Source organism: Ornithorhynchus anatinus, chromosome 4 (assembly GCF_004115215.2).
Source record: "Ornithorhynchus anatinus isolate Pmale09 chromosome 4, mOrnAna1.pri.v4, whole genome shotgun sequence".
NCBI lineage: Eukaryota > Metazoa > Chordata > Mammalia > Monotremata > Ornithorhynchidae > Ornithorhynchus > Ornithorhynchus anatinus.
In genome coordinates, this window is record NC_041731.1 from 133816200 (window position 1) to 133837668 (window position 21469).

General features: G+C 53.6%; 1 protein-coding gene across 2 annotated transcripts in view; it reads left to right on the top strand.

The window, feature by feature from the left end:
- MFSD10 (major facilitator superfamily domain containing 10) overlaps nucleotides 1-21469 on the top strand; it is a 48271-nt gene that overhangs the window by 11653 nt on the left and 15149 nt on the right. For both annotated transcript variants that reach the window (XM_029064075.1, XM_029064076.2), the window contains exons 2-5: nucleotides 7970-8245; nucleotides 10488-10584; nucleotides 16568-16671; nucleotides 20871-21029. In XM_029064075.1, coding sequence (XP_028919908.1) covers nucleotides 8045-8245; nucleotides 10488-10584; nucleotides 16568-16671; nucleotides 20871-21029 — 561 coding nt within the window. In that variant the 5' untranslated portion in view covers nucleotides 7970-8044. The remainder of the gene's footprint in view (nucleotides 1-7969; nucleotides 8246-10487; nucleotides 10585-16567; nucleotides 16672-20870; nucleotides 21030-21469) is intronic.

The following is a 21469-nucleotide window of genomic DNA, read 5'->3' on the forward strand; positions in this document are numbered from 1 at the left end:
CAGCGCTCTGCGCGCAGTAAGCGCTCAATAAATACGATGGATCGATCGTGCACCTGCTAAGGGTGGACTGACCGGAGCACTAGGGGGACGCGGCCCTCGGCACTGTGGACGGACGCCCTCCCCGGGGCCGGGAGCTGGAATCCCGCCCCGTCCGGAACTGGGAACGCGGGACGAGATCCAGGACTTCCCCACGCCGTCCCGCCGTCCCCGCAGCGAGTCGTTGGTCAGTCACTGAAGCAGCGTGGCTCAGTGGAAAGAGCCCGGGCTTCGGAGTCGGAGGTCACGAGTTCGACTCCCGGCTCTGCCACTCGTCAGCTGGGTGACTGTGGGCGAGTCACTTCACTTCTCTGGGCCTCAGTTCCCTCATCTGTAAAATGGGGATTAACTGTGAGCCTCACGTGGGGCAACCTGATTCCCCTGTATCTCCCCCAGCACTTAGAGCAGTGCTCTGCACATAGTAAGCGCTTAACAAATACCAACATTATCATTCCCCGGGCCCCTCCTCGGCGCGGACCACCCAGCCGGGAGAGTTTACTGTCCGAGGCCTCGTGACGTCCGGCCGCTGAATTCTGCTCCCTGGGGGCCAAAACTCTCCGAGTGCTGGCCGGCCCAGCCGTCGGCATCATTGCCATAAATGAGAATCGGTGTCGGTTGTATTTATTGAGCGCTCACGGGACGCAGAGCAGTGTGCTAGGCGCTTGGAAGAGTCCGGTACGACAGGGTTGGCACAGAGGGCCGCGGTTTAACATGCCGTCCTCCCACTCTGAGGGCAGGAAGAAGCCCAGCGGGCCTTTATTTCTGTCTTCAAGGCCTTTCTCAGTCGATCGATGGTGTTTATTCATTCGGTCGTATTTATTGAGCGCTTACCGTGTGCAGAGCACTGGACTCTAATAGTGATAATGTTGGTATTTAAGCGCTTACTGTGTGCAGAGGACCGTTCTAAGCGCTGGGGGAGATACAGGGTCATCGGGTCGTCCCACGTGAGGCTCCCAGTCTTCATCCCCATTTCACAGAGGAGGGAACTGAGGCCCAGAGGAGTTAAGTGACCTGCCCACAGTCAGCTGACGTGTGGCAGAGCCGGGATTCGAACTCGTGACCTCTGACTCCCAAGCCCAGGCGCTTTCCACTGAGCCACCCTGCTTCTCTAGCACTTGGGAAGTACAGTTCAGCAATAGAGACAGTCGCTGCCCACAGTGGGTTTATTGAGCGCTTACCGTGCGCAGAGCACTGGACTCTAGTGCTTGGGAAGTACAATTCAGCCCACAGTGGGTTTATTGAGCGCTCACTGAGTGCGGAGCACTGTACCAAGTGATCGGGAGAGCAAAATAGAGCAGAGCTGGTAGACAGGTTCCCTGCCCACAGTGAGCTTACATTCTAGAGCGAGTGAGTGAATTTGGGACTGCGAAAGCATGGACATCTAATTCGGGGAAAGCAGCGTGGCTCAGTGGAAAGAGCCCAGGCTTGGAAGTCAGAGGTCATGGGTTCGAATCCCCGCTCCGCCACTTGTCCGCTGAGGGACTGTGGGCGAGTCACTTCACTTCTCTGGGGCTCAGTATCCTCATCTGGAAAGTGGGGATGAAGACTGTGAGCCCCACGTGGGACAACCTGATTACCCTGTATCTACCCCAGCGCTTAGAACCGTGCTCTGCACACAGTAAGCGCTTCACAAATACCAACGTTGTTATTATTATTCCGTGCCCACAAGGAGCTTAAGCATATCGTGGCCTAGGGGATTGAGCATGGGGCCGGGAGGCAGAAAGACTTGAGTCCTGGGTTCTAATCCCGGCTCCACCACTTGTCTGCTGCGTGACCTTGGGTGAGTCACTTCGCCTCTCCGGGCCTCAGTTCCCTCGTCTGTGAAACGGGGATCAAAGCTGGGCGCCCCGCGTGGGACAGGGCCCGCGTCCAGCCCGATTATCTTGTATCTACCCCGGCGCCTGGCACATAGCGAGTGCTGACCGAACACCATAATTTCATTATGCTTCACGAGAAGCAGCGCGGCTCCGTGGAAAGAGCCCGGACTTGGGAGTCAGAGGTCGTGGCTTCTGATCCCGACTCCGCCACTTGTCACCTGTGTGACTTTGGGCAAGTCACTTCACTTCTCCTTGCCTCACTGACCTCATCTGTAAAATGGGGATTGAGACTGGGAGCCCCACGTGGGGCAGGGACTGGGTCCAACCCGATCTGCTTGTCTGATGACGATGATGGTATTTGTTAAGCGCTATGTGCAAAGCCCTGTTCTAAGCGCTGAGGGGGATGCAAGGTGATCAGGTTGTCCCACGTGGGGCTCCCGGGCTTCATCCCCATTTTCCAGATGAGGTCACTGAGGCCCAGAGAAGTGAAGTGACTTGACCAAAGTCACCCAGCTGACAAGCGGCGGAGCCGGGATTAGAACCTGTGACCTTTGACTCCCAAGCCTGGGCTCTTTCTGCAGAGCCACACTGCTTCCCATATCCACCCCAGCGCTTAGTACAGTGCCTGGCACATAGTTAAGCACTTAAATGCCATAATTATTATTATTATTATTAATCAATTAGAATTAATTGAATGGATTCAATCTCCAAGAAGCCTTCCTTAATGAACCTCTCATCTCCTTATCTTATACACTCACCCCTTCCTGCCTCACCTAAGCACTTGGCTCAGTGGAAAGAGCCCAGGCTTGGGAGTCAGAGGTCATGGGTTCGAATCCCGGCTCCGCCGCTCATCAGCTGTGTGACTGTGGGCGAGTCACTTCACTTCTCTGGGCCTCAGTGACCTCATCTGTAAAATGGGGATTAACTGTGAGCCTCATATGGGACAACCTGATGACGCTGTATCTCCCCCAGCGCTTAGAACAGTGCTCTGCACATAGTAAGCGCTTAAGTACCAACGTTATTATTATTATTCTCCCTTCCTCTCCCTTCATGAGCACTTAGCTCATCTCTTAAATACAAATTACAGGTAGGAGGAAGTACAAGAATTTCGGCATCGATCTCCCCTGCTCCACTGTAAGCTCTTGGAGGGCAAGGAGCAGCTGTGTGACTTTGGGCAAGTCATTTCACTTCTCTGTGCCTCAGTGACCTCATCTGTCAAATGGGGATGAAGCCCGTGAGCCCCATGTGGGACAACCTGATGACCTTGTATCTCCCCCAGCGCTTAGAACAGTGCTTGGCACATAGTAAGCGCTTTTCAAATACCATCTTTTTTTTTTTGTCTTAGTAGGAGGGAGCAGAGACGTAGCAGGGCCTAGGGGAAAAGGCATTGGCTCGAGAGTCCGAGGACCTGGATTCTAATTCCGCCTCTGCCATTTGTCTGCTGTGTGAGACTGCGAGCCCGTCCCTGGGCAGGGACTGTCTCTATCTGTTGCCGAATTGCCCATTCCAAGCGCTTAGTACAGTGCTCTGCACGTAGTAAACGCTCAATACATACTGTTGAACGCATGATCTTTGTCAAGTCACTAAACTTCTCTTTGCCTCAGTTACCTCATCTGTGCCGTGGGGATTAAGATTGCCAGCCCCACGTGGGACCGAGTCCAAGCTGATTAGCTCGTGCCCCAGCACTTAGAACAATGCTTGGCGCATAGCAAGCGCTTAACAGGTACCATTAAAAGAAAGAAAAAAGGTGTTGAACCCCCATTTTACAGATGAGCGATCTGAGGCACAGAGTAGTTAAGCGACTTGCCCAGAGTCACACGGCAGACAAGCGGAAGAGCCGGGATCCAAACCCGGACTCATTCAATAGTATTTATTGAGCGCTTACTATGTGCAGAGCACTGTACTAAGCGCTTGGAATGTACGAGCTGCCACTTGTCAGCTGTGTGACTGTGGGCAAGTCACTTCACTTCTCTGGGCCTCGGTTACCTCATCTGTAAAATGGGGATTAACTGTGAGCCTCACGTGGGACAACCTGATGACCCTGTATCTACCCCAGCGCTTAGAACAGTGCTCTGCACATAGTAAGCGCTTAACAAATACCAACATTATTATTATTATTATTATTATTACAAATCGGTAAACAGATAGAGACAGTCCCTGCCTTTTGACGGGCTCACGGTCTAATCGGGGGAGACGGACGGACAAGAACAACGGCAATAAATAGAATCCAGACTCCAAGGTCCGGGCTCGTTCTTTTAGAGAAGCAGCACGGTGTAGTGGTTAGACCACGGGCCTGGGAGTCAGAAGGTCACGGGTTCGGCCCTTGTCCGCCCAAGTGACCCTGGGCAAGTCACTTCACTCCTCTGGGCCTCAGTTCCCTCCTCTGCAAAATGGGGTTTGAGACTGTGAGCCCCACGTGAGACAGGGACTGTGTCGGACGCGATCTGCTTGTATAATAATGTTGGTATCTGTTAAGCGCTTACTACGTGCCGAGCACCGTTCTAAGCGCTGGGGGAGATACAGGATCATCCGGTTGTCCCACGTGAGGCGCGCAGTTAATCCCCCTTTTACAGATGAGATAACTGAAGCCCAGAGAAGCCAAGTGGCTTACCCACAGTCACACGGCTGACAAGCTGCAGAGCCGGGATTCGAATCCACGACCTCTGACTCCCAAGCCCGGGCTCTTCCCACGGAGCCACGCTGCTTCTCGTATCCACCCCACCGCTTAATACGGTGCCTGGCGCGTAGTTAAGCGCTTAACCAATGCCATTATTAATATTATTATTTCCACTAGGCCATGCTGCTCCTCTAAATATTTCGAAAAGAGTGGAAAGAAGAGAGAAAAGATGATAGCAAGGTGGGCGCCCTGTGTTTCAAAACCAGCGTCGGGGGAGAGAACATTAGCGAGAAAGGAGGGGGAAAGGAAGAGTCAGTGGGGAATCAGAACAAATTCTTCGAGCCCCCGCTGCCTGCTGCCTGATTCTTAAAGAAGCAGCGTGGCTCAGTGGAAAGAGCCCGGGCTTGGGAGTCAGAGGTCGTGGGTTCTAATCCTGGCCGCGCCACTTGTCAGCTGTGTGACTGAGGGCAAGTCACTCCACTTCTCTGGGTCTCATTTCCTTCATCTGTAAAACGGGGATGAAGACTGTGAGCCCCACGAGGGACAACCTGATCACCTTGTATCCGCCCCCCGGCGCTTAGAACAGTGCTTTGCACATAGTAAGCACTTAACAAATACCAACATTATTATTATTATTATTATTATTATTAAAGGGATTTGGGTTCCCGTTAGTTTCTGGGGGTGCTGGTGCTCCAAACACATCACCTAGGATCCTCCATTCTGAACGCCGAGAGTTTGAATTTCCATTTGAACCCAAGGCTCCCTGATTGTTGAGCCAAGGCCATAAAGCGGGATGTCGGGCAGGGCGTGTTTTGATTTATCCGATGAGCGACGTGCCAGTCTGGAGGAGTTTCTCAGGGCCGGGCCCCTGGTGGCATTCTCCAGTTTGTTTTCTCAAAATTGCGTCGCGCGTGAAGATCTTTCGGCTGAAAAGGGCGGATGTGTGGTGAGGTGAGACTCCGAGGCAGTGGGATTGAGTTTAAGGAGACCCGAGTTCTAGTCTCGACTCTGCTGCGTGACCTTGGCAGGTTGCCTTTCCCTCTCGGAGCCTGTTTCTCGTTTGTTTACTGGTTTTTATGCTCTAGCCACTAGGCCACGCTGCTTCTTCTTCTTCGAGAAGCAGCGTGGCTCAGCGGAAAGAGCCCGGGCTTTGGAGTCAGAGCTCATGAGTTCGAATCCCAGCTCTGCCACTCGTCAGCTGTGTGACTGTGGGCGAGTCACTTCACTTCTCTGTGCCTCAGTTCCCTCATCTGTAAAATGGGGATGAAGACTGGGAGCCCCACGTGGGACAACCCGATTCCCCTGTGTCTACCCCAGCGCTTAGAACGGTGCTCTGCACATAGTAAGCGCTTAACAAATACCAACATTATTATTCTCCAATTAAATAAGAGCCATGGCTACATAAAGCAGCATGGCGTACTGAATGGAGCCCGGTCCTGGGAGTTAGAAGGTCATGGGTTCTCATCCCGGCTCAACCGCTTGTCTGCCGTGTGTCCTCGGGCAAGTCACTTCCCTTCTCTGGGCCTCGGTTCCCTCATCTGTAAAATGGGGGTTAAGACTATGAGCCCCATGTAGGACAGGGACTGTGTCCAACCTGATTAGCTTCTATCTCCCCCAGCTCTTAGAACAGTGCTTGGCACATGGTAAGCGCTTCACAGATATCACAGTTAATAACTGTGCAGCAGCGTGGCTCGGTGGAAAGAGCATGGGCTTAAGAGTCAGAGGTCATGGGTTCTAATCCCGGCTCCGCTACCTGTCAGCTGTGTGACTTTGGACAAGTCACTTCACTTCTCTGTGCCTCTGTTCCCTCATCTGGAAAATGGGGACTAAGACTGTGAGCCCCACGTGGGACAACCTGATTACCTTGTATCTACCCAGCACTTAGAACAGTGCTTTGCACATAATAATTGCTTAACAAATACCACCATCATCATAATAGTAATGATAATAATACTGTTGGTATTTGTTAAGCGCTCACTATGTGCCGAGCACTGTTCTAAGCGCTGGGGTAGACACAGGGGAATCGGGTTGTCCCACATGGGGCTCACAGTCTTAATCCCCATTTTACAGACGAGGTAACTGAGGCACTGAGAAGTGAAGTGGCTTGCCCAAAGCTGACAAGGGGCCGAGCCGGGATTCGAACCCGTGACCTCTGACTCCAAAGCCCGTGCTCTTTCCACTGAGCCACGCTGCTTCTCATAGCAATAATAGTAATGATAATGTTATTTGTTAAGCGCTTGATATATGCTAAGCACTGTTTTAAGTGTTGGGATAGATACAAGTTAGGTTGGACACAGTCCCTGTCCCACGTGGGGCTCACAGTCTTAATCCCCATTTTCCAGATGAGGTAACTGAGGCTCAGAGAATAACAATAATAATAATAATAATGGCATTTATAAAATGCTTACTGTGTGCCAGGCACTGTTCTAAGCGCTGGGGTGGATACAAGCAAATCGGGTTGGACACGGTCCCTGGCCCACCTGGGGCTCACAGTATTCATTCATTTAGCCGTATTCATTGAGCGCTTACTGTGTGCAGAGCACTGTACTAACCGCTTGGAAAGTACAATGCAGCAATAAAGAAAGACAATCCCTGACCACAACAGGATTACGGTCTAGAGGGGTGGTGAAGTGACTTGCCCAAGATCCCACAGCAGAAACGTGGCGGAGCCGGAATTAGAACCCGTGACCATGATAATTATTATCATTATTATTACGATGATAAAGGAGTCACCCCCGCCTGCCCGGCCTCACAGAGGACTGATCATCTTGTCTTGTCTGTGGCCCTGCCCAACAGCCCTCACCTAAGCGCTCCAGTTTGTTCATTCATTCGGTCGTATTTATTGAGCGCTTACTGTGTGCAGAGCACTCTACTGAGCGCTTGGAATGGACAGTTCGGCAACAGATAGAGACGATCCCTGCCCAACGACGGGCTCACGGACTAAAAGGGGGAGAAAGACGGCAAAGCGAAACAAGTAGCCGGGCATCGATACTATTAAAATAGATAAATAGCGTAGCTCGGTGGAAAGAGCAAGGGCTTGGGAGTCAGAGGTCGTGGGTTCGAATTCCCGCTCTGCCACTTGGCAGCTGTGTGACTGTGGGCAAGTCACTTAACTTCTCTGTGCCTCAGTGACCTCAACTGTAAAATGGGGGTGAAGACCGTGAGCCTCACGTGAGACAACCTGATGACCCTGTATCTCCCCCAGCGCTTAGAACGGTGCTCTGCACATAGTAAGCGCTTAACAGATACCAACCTTATTATAAATAGAATCGTAGATATCTACACATCATTAATCAAACAGAGTAATAAATAATATATACGAATATACACAAGTCCCTCGCCGGAGGGGAGGAGGGCCCCTAGGGTGGCCTCCGACGCTTTAGGGTTGTCGAGGGCGGCTCGCGTCCACAAATGCCAGAGGGAAAAGGGGAAGTTGAAATGAGTCCGTTAACATTCTCTCTCTCTCTGTCTCTCCCCTCCCCCTCCACCCCCGTGCCAGAGGAATGCGCCCGCACAGAAAGCTGCAGAGCCGGTAGTGGTAGTTGGCCGTGGCGACGGGGGACGACCGGGGAAGATGGCGGAAGGCGCGGGCCCTCAGCGGGCCGAGGAGCGCTGGGGCCGGCCGCGGGAGGAGGACTCCCACTCCTCTTCCTCCTCCTCTTCCGGGGGGCGCCTGATCCCCGTCGTCTTCCTCGCCCTCCTCATCGACCTGCTGGGGTTCACCCTCATCCTGCCCCTCCTGCCGTCCATCCTCGACCACTTCGGCAAGTCCGACGTGAGTCTCTCCCGCCGCGTGCCGGGCCCGGGGTGGCCACAGCGATGGGCGGGGGCCGGGGCCGGCCGTGGGGATCGTCCCGGTGAGAGCCGGAGGGCCCGGGGAGCTGCCGTAGGCGGGGAATCGTACTCTCCCAAGCGCTCGGTACAGTGCTCGGCCCCCAGGAAGCGCTCGATAAACTCTCGCCTCCTCCCTTCTTCCCTCCCCGACAGCCATCTTCAACCGTTGGCTCTCCAGTGGCTTCTTCCCCACCGCTTTCAAACATGCCCGTGTCTCCCCTCTCTTAAAAGACCCTCCCTCGATCCCATGGCTCCCTCTGGTTATCGCTCCGTCTCCCTCTTACCTTTCCTCCCCCAAATCCTTGAGCGAGGCGTCTACGCCCGCTCTCTGAAATCCCTCTCCTCCAATTCTCTCCCGGACCCCCTCCGGTCTGGCTTCCGTCCCCTACGCTCCAGGGGAACCGCCCTCTAAAAGCTCCCCAGTGATCTCCTTCTTGCCAAATCCAACGGCCTCTACTCCGTCCTAATCCTCCTCCACCTCCTAGCTGCCCTGGACACTGTGGACCAGCTCCTTCTTCAGACGTTATCCAACCTTGGCTTCACGGGCTCCGTCCTCTCCTGGTTCTCCTCTTATCTCTCTGGCCGTTCATCCTCCGTCTCCTTCACGGGCTCCCCCTCCGCCTCCCACCCCCTAACTGTGGGGGTCCCTCGAGGTTCAGTCCTGGGTCCCCTTCTCTTCTCCATCTCCACCCACTCCCTCGGAGAACTCGTTCGCTCCCGCGGCTTCAACGACCACCTCGACGCGGATGATTCCCAGATCTCCATCTCCGGCCCCGATCTCTCTCTCTCTCTCCAGTCTCGCATCGCCTCCTGCCTTTAAGACATCTCTACTTGGATGTCCTCCCGTCACCTCACACTTAACGTGTCCAAGACCGAGCTCCTCATCTTCCCACCCAAACCCTACCTTCCCCTGACTTTCCCATCACCGTAGACGGCACCACCATCCTTCCTGTTTTCACGAGCCCGTGATCTTGGCGTTATCCTGGACTCCTCTCTCTCGTTCAACCCACGTATTCAACCCATCGCCCGATCCTGCCGGTCCCACAATCACAACATCGGGAAAATCCTCCCTTTCCTCCCCACCCAAACCACTACCGTGTTAATACGATCACAAATCCCCTCCCGCCTGGATGACTGCATCAGCCTCCTTGCTGACCTCCCAGCCTCCTGGCTCTCTCCACTCCGGTTGATACTTCAGTCTGCTGCCCCGATCATTTTTCTACAGAAACGTTCTGGATGCGGCGCCCGCTCCTTAGAAGACTCCCGTGTTTCCCCGTCCTCCTCCGTATCAAACAGAGACTCCTCTCCATTGGCTTTAAAGCCGTCCATCCCCTCGCCCCCTCCTATCTCACCTCCCTTCTCTCCTTCTACAACCCAGCCCGCACACTCCGCTCCTCTAGTACTAAACTCCTCACTGTGCCTCCATCTGATTTATCTCGCCACGGACCCCTGGCTCACGTCCTGCCTCTGGCCTGGAACGCCCTCCCTCCTCTAATCCCACAGACAACCACTCTCCCCCTCTTCAAAGCCTTATTGAAGGCCGCATCTCCTCCAAGAGGCCTTCCCCACTTTTCCTCTTCTTCCACTCCCTTCTGCGTCGCCCTGACCTGCTCCCTTTGCTCTTCCCCTCTCCCACAACGCGTATGTACGTATCGATCATTTTCTCTGTGTCGTGATCTCCCCCACTCTAGACTGTGAGCCTGCTGTGGGCAGGGAATGTCACTATTTATTATTGTATTGTACTTTCCCAAGCACTTAGTACAGTGCTCTGTACACAGTATGCGCTCAGTCAAGATGATCGAATGAATGCATCAATACAATTGAATGAATGAACGGTGGTCCGATACGCTGGACGGGCTCTCCAGGGCCCCCCAGGTCCAGCGGGGCTAATCTCCTTGCCCATTAAAGGTCCCCCGGCACGTTAAGCGGCCCCTGGAGGGTGAAATGGCAGAGTGGTTATCCTACTGTCACCCCTTAGCGCAGGGCTTGGACCAGAGCGAGGGCGGAATAAAGACGATAAGCGAGGCGGGGCCATGGAGGTCTAAGGACAAAATCAGGGCACGACGGGCTGGGCCGTTTCCTAACGTTTCCGGGCAGATCGCCGGCCAGCCGAAAGAGCTTTTTGAGGCGGGGCCCGTTCCGCTACCTCGGCCGCCAACGCGAAACTTTCTTCCTTCCGCTAGGATCGTTTGTACGCGGCCTTGCAGCACGGCGTGGATTGGTTCGCCGCGGTCGTAGGCGTGCCGGCCGAGAGGAAGTACAACAGCGTCCTGTTCGGAGGTACGGCCCAGGCTACTTAGCTTCTAGGAGGCAGCGTGGTTTAGGGGGATCCTAGTCCGGGCTCCCCTGATCCTCCCTCCTCTCCGGAGCCCCGAGATTTCGAGGAAGCCACTTTATCAGCCCGGGCTTCTGAAGTAGCTCCTACCACTCGTCTCAGGCGAGAATGGGGGAGAGTCGTGTTGGCGGCTCGAAGGGCCTTTGGCTTCTCCGGGTGGAAAGGATCTGCGAGATGCCAAAATCCATGTGAGTTTTGCTCAGAAGGGAGGAGTCTTCACATTCCTGTCGGGAGATTGATCTGGTGGGAGGCAGTGGAGCCTAGTAGAAAGAGCCAGGGAGCCCAGGAGACCAGGTTGTGGTAAATACTGCTCAGTAAATACTATCCCTTGATAGTAAAGACTACACCGTGCCATCCCGGATCCGTCAATCTCTCGGGGCCTGTTTCCTCATCTCCCTCCCCCCACGCGAGCCCCACGGGGAAAGGGAACTGTCTTGGACGTGCCGGTTTTGCTGCTGCTTTTCGCACGGCTCTCGGCTCTCAGCTGGGGCGGCCTAGATGCCGTAACTGATGAAAAATCTCGCAGCGCCTGGGAGCCAACAGCCCTGGGTTTCCTTCTCAGCCCTGTCCCCGGCTCCCTGCGGTTGTGACCTTGTGGAATGGGAGCCGTTTCCCCTTCCGCCTCCTTTCCGTCCGGCGGCCGCAGGGCGAGGCGGAGCGGAACGAAGGCAGGAGATGAGTCCGGTCTGAAAAAAAGGCAGACGTCAAATTCAGGTCCTGCTGGTGGAATAGTCTGTCCGTAGATTCTGTCCAACCCGATTTGCTTGCATCCACCCCAGTGCTTAGCCCCGTGCTTAGTAAGCGCTTAACAAATACCACAGTTATTATTATTAGTGGTAGTAATATTCTTATTAGTATTATTATGAATAAGCAGCGTGGCTCAGTGGAAAGAGCCCGGGCTTGGGAGTCAGAGGTCATGGGTTCCAATCCCATGACCACTTGTCAGCTGTGTGACTAGGGGCAAGTCACTTAACTTCTCTGTGCCTCAGTTACCTCATCTGTAAAAGGGGTTTAAGACTGTGAGCCTCAGGCGGGACAAGCTGATTCCCCTGTGTCTATCCCAGCGCTTAGAACGGTGCTCTGCACATAGTAAGCGCTTAACAAATACCAACATTATTATTAATGGCTAGAGCACAGGCCTGGGAGTCAGAAGGTTATGGGTTCTAATCCCGGCTCTGCCGCTTCTCTGCCGTGTGACCCTGGGCAAGTCGGTTGCGCTTCTCTGGCCCTCAGTTCCTTCATCTGGAAAATGGGGATTAAGACTGTGAGCCCCATGTGGGACAGGGACTGTGTCCAACCTGGTTATGTTGTATCTACCCCAGTGTTAAGAACAGTGCTTGGCATATAGTAAGTGCCTCACTTGAACCCGTTGTTGGGTTGGGATTGTCTCTATCTGTTGCCAAATTGGTCTTTCCAAGCTGTTAGTACAGTGCTGTGCGCACAGTAAGTGCTCAATAAATACGATCGAATGAATGAATGAAATACTATCATTATTATTATATTATTATTATAAGCAGCGTGGCTCAGTGGAAAGAGCCTGAGCTTCGGAGTCAGAGGTCATGAGTTCAACTCCCGGCTCTGCCGCTTGTCAGCTGTGTGACTGTGGGCAAGTCACTTCACTTCTCTGTCAGCTGACTGTGGGCAAGTCACTTAACTTCTCGGTGCCTCAGTTCCCTCATCTGTAAAATGGGGATGAAGACTGTGAGCCCCACGTGGGTCAACCTGCTGACCTCGATCCCGCCGGCGGCTCCTCTCGGCCGGGTCCTGGCGGCCTTGCTTTAGGTAATGGTTCGGGACGGCTCGCTGACCCGGCTCTGCCCTCCCGCGGGCAACCTCGGCTCAGAGCCGCGAGCCCATCCAGCCGGCCTTTCGCTCTTCAGACGTCTCCCGCCGGCCTCTCGGTGTTTTCCGTCTCAAAGCCCCATCTCCTTTTCTGTTTTTATTTTTTAACGGTATCTGTGAAGCGCTCACTAGGCGCTTTTCTAATCGCTGGGATAGACAGAGTGTGATTAGGTCGGACACAGTCCCCGTCCCGCTGGGGGCTCACAGTCTAAGAAGGAGGGAAGACGGGAGAACCGAGTCAGTCATATTTATTAAATAATGTTGGTATTCGTTAAGCGCTTACTATGTGCAGAGCGCTGTTCTAAGCACTGGGGTAGATACAGGGTCATCAGGTCGTCCCACGTGAGGCTCATTTTACATCCCCAGTTTACAGATGAGGTAACTGAGGTATAGAGAAGTGAAGTGACTTGCCCACAGTCACGCAGCTGACAGATGGCAGAGGCAGGATTCAGACTCATCACCTCTGACTCCCAAGCCCAGCCTCTTTCCACTGAGCCACGCTGCTTCTATTTATTGTACGCTTACTGTGTGCCGAGCACTGTACTAAGCCCTTGAGCGAGTACAACGTAACAGTACCACGTTCCCTGCCCACAGCGAGTTTACAGGCCAGAGGGCCCAGAGAAGCGACGTGACGTGACTTGGCCGAGGTCTCACAGCAAGCGATGGGCTGAGTTGGGATTAGAATCCATTCACTCATTCAATAGTATTTATCGGGCGCTTACTCTGTGCAGAGCACTGTACTAAGCGCTTGGAATGGACAAGTCGGCAACAGATAGAGACAATCCCTGCCCGTCGACGGGCTTACCAGGTCCTGTGACTCCCAGGCCCGTGCTCTTTCCACTAGGATACACTAGGGAAAAGCTCCTCGCAAGCCGGGGCCCGCCCGTTTCGAGCTGTGCGGGTCGGAGAGGTCCGGGCTCCATTCCGTGGCCGGGCAGGGGGCGGGAGTCCTCGAAACCGCCGGGGCGGCCCGGCGACGGTTTCTGCAGTTACATCGTTCTTGCCGCCCTTTCCTGCCCTCGCCGCCCCCGCTGATGAAGAAGATGACGTAGAAAGGAGGAAGCAGCTCGGCCTAGAGGATAGGGCAGGGGCCGGGGAGTCAGGAGGATCTGGGTTTTAATGCCAGCTCCGCCTCTTATCGGCCGTGTGACTTTGGACGAGTCACTTCACTTCTCTGGGCCTCAGTTACCTCATCTGGAAAATGGGGATGAAGACCGGGAGCCCCATTTGCGGCGTGGACAGCGTCCAACCTGATTAGCCTGTCTCTACCCCGGCGCCTAATCCAGTGCCTGATATTCAGTCAATAGTATTTATTGAGCACTTACTATGTGCAGAGCACTGTACTGAGCGCTCGGAATGGACCATTCGGCAACAGATAGAGAAAATCCCTGCCCAATGACGGGCTTATATAATAAGCATTTAAATGCCATTTTAAAAAAAAGGGGAGGAGAGGGACACTCCAAGTTCGGTCACTTCAGGAAGGAGCTACAGTGGATGACTTGCAATTTATTTTACTCTGGTTTTTGTAATAGTATTTAAGGGCTTCCTATGTGCCAGACACTGTACTGAGCGCTGAGGTAGATACGAGCTGATCGGGTGGAACACCATCCATGTGCCACGTGGGGCTCCCGGTCTTCATCCCCATTTTACAGATGAGGTAACCGAGGCACAGAGAAGTGAAGCGACTTTCCCCAGGTCACACAGCAGATAAGTGTTCCTCTCGAGGAATAACAGGATCCGTTGGCCGGTCCCGGGAGAAAAAAATCTCCGAGAGTTTAGTTTTTAGTTCTCTTTCTGCCACCTCCCTCCCACCGTCCTTCCACCCGAGGCCAGTGGAAAAACTCCTTCCTCCTGTGGATCCTGGGTGTTCTCTCTGGTGCAGAACAGGGGAACTGAGTCAGTCGTATTTATTGAACGCTTACTGTGTGCAGAGCATCGTACTAAGTAAGCGTTTGAGAGAGGATAGTATAATGGTTATACCGGTATAACTGGTATAACGGTTGAGAAGCAGCGTGGCTCAGTGGAAAGAGCACACGCTCTGGAGTCAGAGGGCATGGGTTCGAATCCCGGCTCTGCCATTTGTCAGCTGACTGTGGGCAAGTCACTTAACTTATCTGTGCCTCAGTTAAGAGAAGCAGCGTGGCGCAGTGGAAAGAGCACGGGCTTTGGAGTCAGGGCTCATGAGTTCGAATCCCAGCTCTGCCACTTGTCGGCTGTGTGACTGTGGGCAAGTCACTTAACTTCTCTGTGCCTCAGTTCCCTCATCTGTAAAATGGGGATGAAGACTGTGAGCCCCACGTGGGACAACCTGATTCCCCTGTGTCTATCCCAGCGCTTAGAACAGTGCTCTGCACATAGTAAGCGCTTAACAAATACCAACATTATTATTATTATTATTACCTCATCTGTAAGATGGGGATGAAGACTGTGAGCCCCACGTGGGACAACCTGATTCCCCTGTGTCTACCCCGGCGCTTAGAACAGTGCTCTGCACATAGTAAGCGCTTAACAAATACCACCATTATTATTACATCAGACACATTCCCTGCCCACAACGAGCTTACGGTCCAGAAGGCCCAGAGAAGTGACGTGACTCGGCCAAGGTCACACAGCAAGCAATTGGCCGAGCTGGGATTAGAATCCAGGTCCTTCTCACTCCCAGGCCCGCGCTCTACCCACTGGGCCACGCTGCTTCACTCGGGTTCCCGGTCCAAATTGGATGGCGAATCGGGGCTTAATCCCCATTTCTCAGATGAGGAAACCAAGGCACGCAGAGGTTGAGTGACTTGCCTAAGGTCAGACGGCAGGCCAGTGAGAAGCAGCGTGGCGTAGTGGATAGAGCAGGGCCCCGGGAGGCAGAAGGTCATGGGTTCTAATCCCGACTCCATCGCTTGTCTGCTGCGTGGCCTCGGACAAGTCACTTCACTTCTCTGGGCATCAGTTATCTCATCTGGAAAATGGAGATTAAGACTGTAAATCCTATGAGGGATAGGGATTGGGTCTAATCTGATTTGCTTGTATCCATCCCAGCCCCGTAAGCGCTTAACAAATACCATAATCATTATTATTATTAGACCCAAGTTCTCAGACTCTCAGGCCTAGGCTCTTTTCACGCTCCTGCATCCTGGTCGGACGCGTCCCACCCGATTAGCTTGTATCTACCCCAGCGCTTAGACCAGCGCCTGACACATAATAAGCGCTTAACAAATACCATTCTGTTTTATTTTTCTTTTCATCGGTTGAGATCTTTCTGCCGCTAGGCTTCCTGGGACCTGAAGGGTAAATAACAATAATGATTCGTCCAGCGCTTACTATGTGCCAAGCACTGTTCTCAGCACTGGGGTAGAAACAAGGTCAGCAGGTTGACCCACGTGGGGCTCCCAGTCTTCATCCCCATTTTCCAGATGAGGTCACTGAGGCCCAGAGAAGTGAAGCGGCTTGCCCCAGGTCACACGGCCGACACGCGGCGGAGCCGGGATTAGAACCCGCATCCTCCGACTCCCAAGCCCGGCCTCTTGCCACTAAGCCAGGCCGCTTCCGTGTGTGGTGGCGGGGACGGCCCATCCTCTTGGGCCGTGTGCACCGAGTCCAAGTTGGCTTGGGGAAAGCACATCAGGAGACTTAATTCAAGTCCATCCCGGTAGTTTTCCAGCACTTACCGGGTGCCGGCACTGCGCTAGACGCGCAGCGCGAGAAGCAGCGTGACTCAGTGGAAAGAGCCCGGATTTGGGAGTCAGAGGTCATGGGTTCGAATCCCGGCTCTGCCACTTGGCAGCTGTGGGACGGAGGGCGAGTCACTTCACTTCTCTGTGCCTCAGTTCCCTCATCTGTAAAATGGGGATGAAGACTGTGAGCCTCACGTGGGATGACGAGTCTAGGCGGGGAAGGGGAGGAGGGAGTGTTCCCCCCATTTTACAGATGAGGACACCGAGGCCCAGTGTGGGCTGAGTGACTGTCCTGAGTTACCGGGCGGGCCGGGGGCAGGGCCGGAATTTGAGCCTCTGCCCTTCCCACTAGGCCACACCGCCTCCGGCGACGTCTGTGACGCTCCAAAGGGCAGCGAGTATAACGATCCCTCTCTTCCAGGTCTGATCGGCTCCATCTTTTCCATCCTGCAGTTTCTGTCCTCCCCGCTGACGGGAGCGGCGTCGGATTCCTACGGCCGGAGACCCGTCATGCTGGTGACTTCGGTACGTCTGTCGCTGCACGTCACCGCCGTGCTCATCCCTCATCCTCTCCCCACTGGCTGACTGCATCGGCCTCCTTTCTCATCTCCCGTCCTCCTGTCTCTCCCCGCTTCAGTCCGTACTTCACTCCCCTGCCCGGATTATCTTTTTACAGAAAGGCTCTGGGCCTGTCACCCCCCTCCTCAAAACCCTCCAGTGGTTGCCCATCCAGCTCCGTATCAGACAGAGACTCCTCCCTCTTGGCTTCCAAGCCATCCGTCCCCCTGCCCCCTCCTCCCTCCCCTCCCTCCTCTCCTCCTCCGTCGCAGCCCGCACGCTCCGCTCCCCTGCCGCCGCCCGCCTCCTCGCCGTCCCCCGTCCTCGCCCGTCCCGCCGTCGACCCCCGGCCCGCGTCCTCCCGCCGTCCCGGAACGTCCTCCCTCCTCGCCTCCGCCAAACTCGCTCACTTCCCCTCTTCCGAGCCCTCCCGAGAGGTCGCCTCCTCCGGGAGGCCTTCCCACACTGAGCCCTCCCTTTCCCTCCGCTCCTCCTCCCCTCCCCGTCGCCCCCGACTCCCTCCCTCTGCTCCACCCCCCTCCCCGTCCCACACTGCTTGTGTATATTTTTTGACATATTTATTATTCTACTTATTTTATTAACGTGTCTAGATCTATAATTCCATTTATTTATTTTGATGCTATGGATGCCCGTCTTCTAGTTTTGTTGTCTTTCTCCCCCCTTCTAGACTGTGAGCCCGTTTTTAGGTAGGGATGGTCTCTATCTGTTGCCGAATTGCACTTTCCAAGCGTTTAGTACAGTGCTCTGCACGCAGTAAGCGCTCAGTAAATACGATTGAATGAATGAGTGACCAGTCCTCCTGCCCCCTTGCTCAGAGAGAAGCCCTCTCTCCCTCCTCAGAGGCCTCCTGAGATTGAAGTTTCCCGGATGGATTCCAAGATAACTGTCACGCTCAGGAGGACGCTGCCTCAGTTTCCTCATTTCCAAAAAGGGGATGAAATATGGGTCCTCTCGCTTAGACTGTGAGAGGGAGAGGGATCGTGTCCGATCTGACGGAATGGTAATCACCCAGCATTTAGCGTAAGCTCCCCGAGTCAGTCGGTCAGTCAATCGTATTTATCGAGCGCGTCCTGTGTGTGGAGCACTGCACTAAACGCTTGGGAGAGTACAACAATAAACAGACACATTCCCTGCCCACAGTGAGCTTACCGTCTAGAAGGGGAGCCAGGCATTAATAGAAACCGCGGGGCTCAGTGGAACGAGCCCGGGCTTGGGAGTCATAGGTCACGGGTTCCAATTCCGGCTCTGCCACTTGTCAGCTGTGTGATTGTAGGCAAGTCACTTCACTTCTTGGTGCCTCAGTGACCTCATCTGTAAAATGGGGGTGAAGACTGTGAGCCTCAAGTGGGACAGCCTGATGACCCTGTATCTCCCCCCGCGCTCAGAACAGTGCTCTGCACATAGTAAGTGCTTAACAAATAGCAACATTATTATTATTAATAGGAAGAAATAATAATGACGGTATTTGTTAAGCGCTTATTGTGTGCCAGATACTGTTCTAAGCGCTGGGGTGAATACAAGCAAATCGGTTGGACACAGTCCCGGGATAATAATAATAACTGTGGTATTTATCAATAATAATAATAATGGCATTTGTGAAGCGCTTACTATGTGCCAAGCACTGTTCTAAGCTCTGGGGTAGATTCAAGGTATTCAGGTTGTCCCACATGGGGCTCACAGTCTCAATCCCCATTTTACAGATGAGATAACTGGGGCCCAGTGAAGTGACTTGCCCAAGGTCACACAGCAGACGAGTGGCGGACTAGGAATTAGAACCCGTGACCTGCCGACTCCAAGGCCCAGTGCTTTATACACTATGCCGTACTGCTTCTCCAATTAAATAAATATGGATATGCACAAGTAAGAAGCCACGTGGTGTTTAGTGGATAGGGCCTGGGCCTGGGAGTCAGAAGGCCCGAGACTGTAAGCCTGGTGTGGGCAGGGATTATTCCTTTAATTGCTGAATTATACTTTCCAAGCGCTTAGTACAGCGCTCTGCACACAGTAAGTGCTCAATAAATACGATGGAATGAATGAAATGAATGAATGAAAGGATCTGGGTTCTAATCCCGAAGCCACGTGGCTCAGTGGAAAGAGCCCGGGCTTGGGAGTCAGAGGTCATGGGTTCGAATCCCGGCTCTGCCACTTGTCAGTTGGCAAGTCACTTCACTTCTCTGGGCCTCAGTTCCCTCATCTGTAAAATGGGGGTTAAGACCGTGAGCCTCCCGTGGGACAACCTGATGACCCTGTATCTCCCCCAGTGTGTAGAACAGTGCTCTGCACGTAGTAAGCACTTAACAGATACCAACATTTATTATTATTATTTTTATTATTCTGCCACATTTCTGGTGTGTGGCCTTGGACCAGTCAATTTCCTGCCCACAGTGAGCTTACGCAGAACCCAGTTGTCCAAGCTGGTCTTGCAGGAACTGGGTTTCACACTTGTGTGGAATAACTGTCGGAGCTATGTGGATAAATGTCCTGGGCTGGGAGTCAGAGGACCTGGGTTCTAATCCCTGCTCCACCATTTGCCTGCTGCGGGACCTTGGGCAACTCACTTACCTTCTTGTGCCTCAGTTTCCTCAACTGTAAAATTGGATTCAATAAAACTGTTCGCCCTCTCTCTTGATTGTGACCCCCATGTGGGACAGGGACTGCGTCCCATCTGGTGAACTTGTATCTACCCCAGCGCTTAGAACAGTGTTTGACACCTCTCTCTACCCAGCCCGCGAAACTGTGCTTGACACATAGTAAGTGCTTAACAAAACATCATTACCAAAAAAAAAAAAAAAAAAAACTGTATTTGACTTCTTAAATTGTAAACCCCTTGAGGGCAGGGTGTTTTGTATTTCTGTTACATTCACCGAAGCGCCCAGTAAATCCCACCGTTTGAAAACCGATCGTGATAATAATAATTATGTGGTATTTATTATTATTATTAATAGTAATAATGATATATGTTGAGCACTTACTATGTGCAGAGCAACGTTCTAAGCGCCGGGGTAGATACAAGGTCATCAGGTTGTCCCACGTGGGGCCTCACAGTCTTCATCCCCATTTTCCAAATGAGGGCACTGAGGCCCAGAGAGGTGAAGTGACTTGCCCAAGGTCACACAGCAGGCAAGCGGCAGAGCCGGAATTAGAACCCGTGACCTTCCGACTCCCAGACCCCGGTTCTATCCACTATGCCATGCTGCTTATTTACTATGTGGCAGGGACTGTCCTAAGCACTGGGCAAATTCATTATGATACTTAATTACGGTACTTGTTAATGTTGGTATTTGCTAAGCGCTTACTACGTGCAGAGCACTGTTCTAAGCGCTGGGGTAGATACAAGGGAATCAGGTTGTCCCGCGTGGAGCTCCCAGTCTTCATCCCCATTTTACAGATGAGGTCACTGAGGCACAGAGAAGTGAAGTGACTTGCCCACAGTCACACAGCTGACAAGTGGCAGAGTTGGGATAAGCGTTTACTATGTGCCAAGCACTATTTCTAAGCGCTGGGGTAGATACAAGTTGGATTGGACACAATCCCTGTCCCACATGGGGCTCACCCTCTTCATCCCCATTTCCCAGATGAGGTCACGGAGGCCCAGAGAAGAATAATAATAACGATGATGGTATTTGTTAAGCGCTTACTATCTACCAAGCACCGTTCTAGGCACTGGAGTAGATACAGGGTAATCGGGTTGTCCCATGTAGGGCTAAGGCGTGGGTTCTAATCCCGGCTCCGCCCCTTGTCTGCTGTGTGACCTTGGGCAAGCCACTTAACTTCTCTGTGCCTCAGTGACCTCATCTGTAAAAACGGGGATTAAAAAATGTGAGCCCCGCGTGGGACAGTCTGATTACCCTGCGTCTCCCCCAGCGCTTAGAAGAGTGCTCTGCACATAGTAAGCGCTTTACAAATAGAAACGTTATTATTATTAATCCCCATTTTCCAGATGAGGTCACTGAGGCCCAGAGAAGCGAAGCGACTTGGCCACGGTCCCACAGCGGACAGGCGGGGGGGCGGGATGAGAACCCCTGACCCTCTGACTCCCGGGCCCGGGCCCCATCCGCTCCGCCACGCTGCTTCTCGGCCAGTGACCGCCCGGGGAGCCGGCAGGGCGGTGTCGCTCACTCCGTGCCCTCTCTCTTCTCCCGCAGGTGGGTCTGATCGCGTCCTACGCCCTGTGGGCCCTGTCCAGGAGCTTCGGGGGCTTCCTCTTGTCCCGAGTGGTCGGCGGATTGAGCAAAGGCAACGTCAGCCTCTCCGCCGCCATCGTTGCCGACTTGCCGTCTCCCCGAGCCCGGAGCAAGGGCATGGTCGGTCGGATCTCCTCCCCGGGCGCGTCCTGGGCGCGGCGGGGCACCGGGCGGGAGATCTGGTCCTTCGATTAGGCCTCTGCTACTCCCGCTCCCCTCCGTGAGCCCGTCGTCGGGCGGGGATGGTCTCTATCTGTTGCCCAACTGTACTTTCCAAGCGCTTAGTACAGCTCCCTGCACACGGTAAGCGCTTGATAAATACGATCAAAAGAAGGAGTGAATTCAGGCCTCCCTCGGCCCCCGCAGCTCCCGTTTCCATAAGCTCCCGTTTCCATGAGTCCTTACGTTTAATGTCTGTCTCCCCCCTAGACTGTAAGCTTGTCGTGGGCAGGGAGCGTACCCACCAACTCGGCTATATTGGACTCTCCCAAGTGCTTAGTACAGTCCTCTGTACATAATGATAATGATGGCATTTGTTGAGTGCTTACTATGTGCCAAGC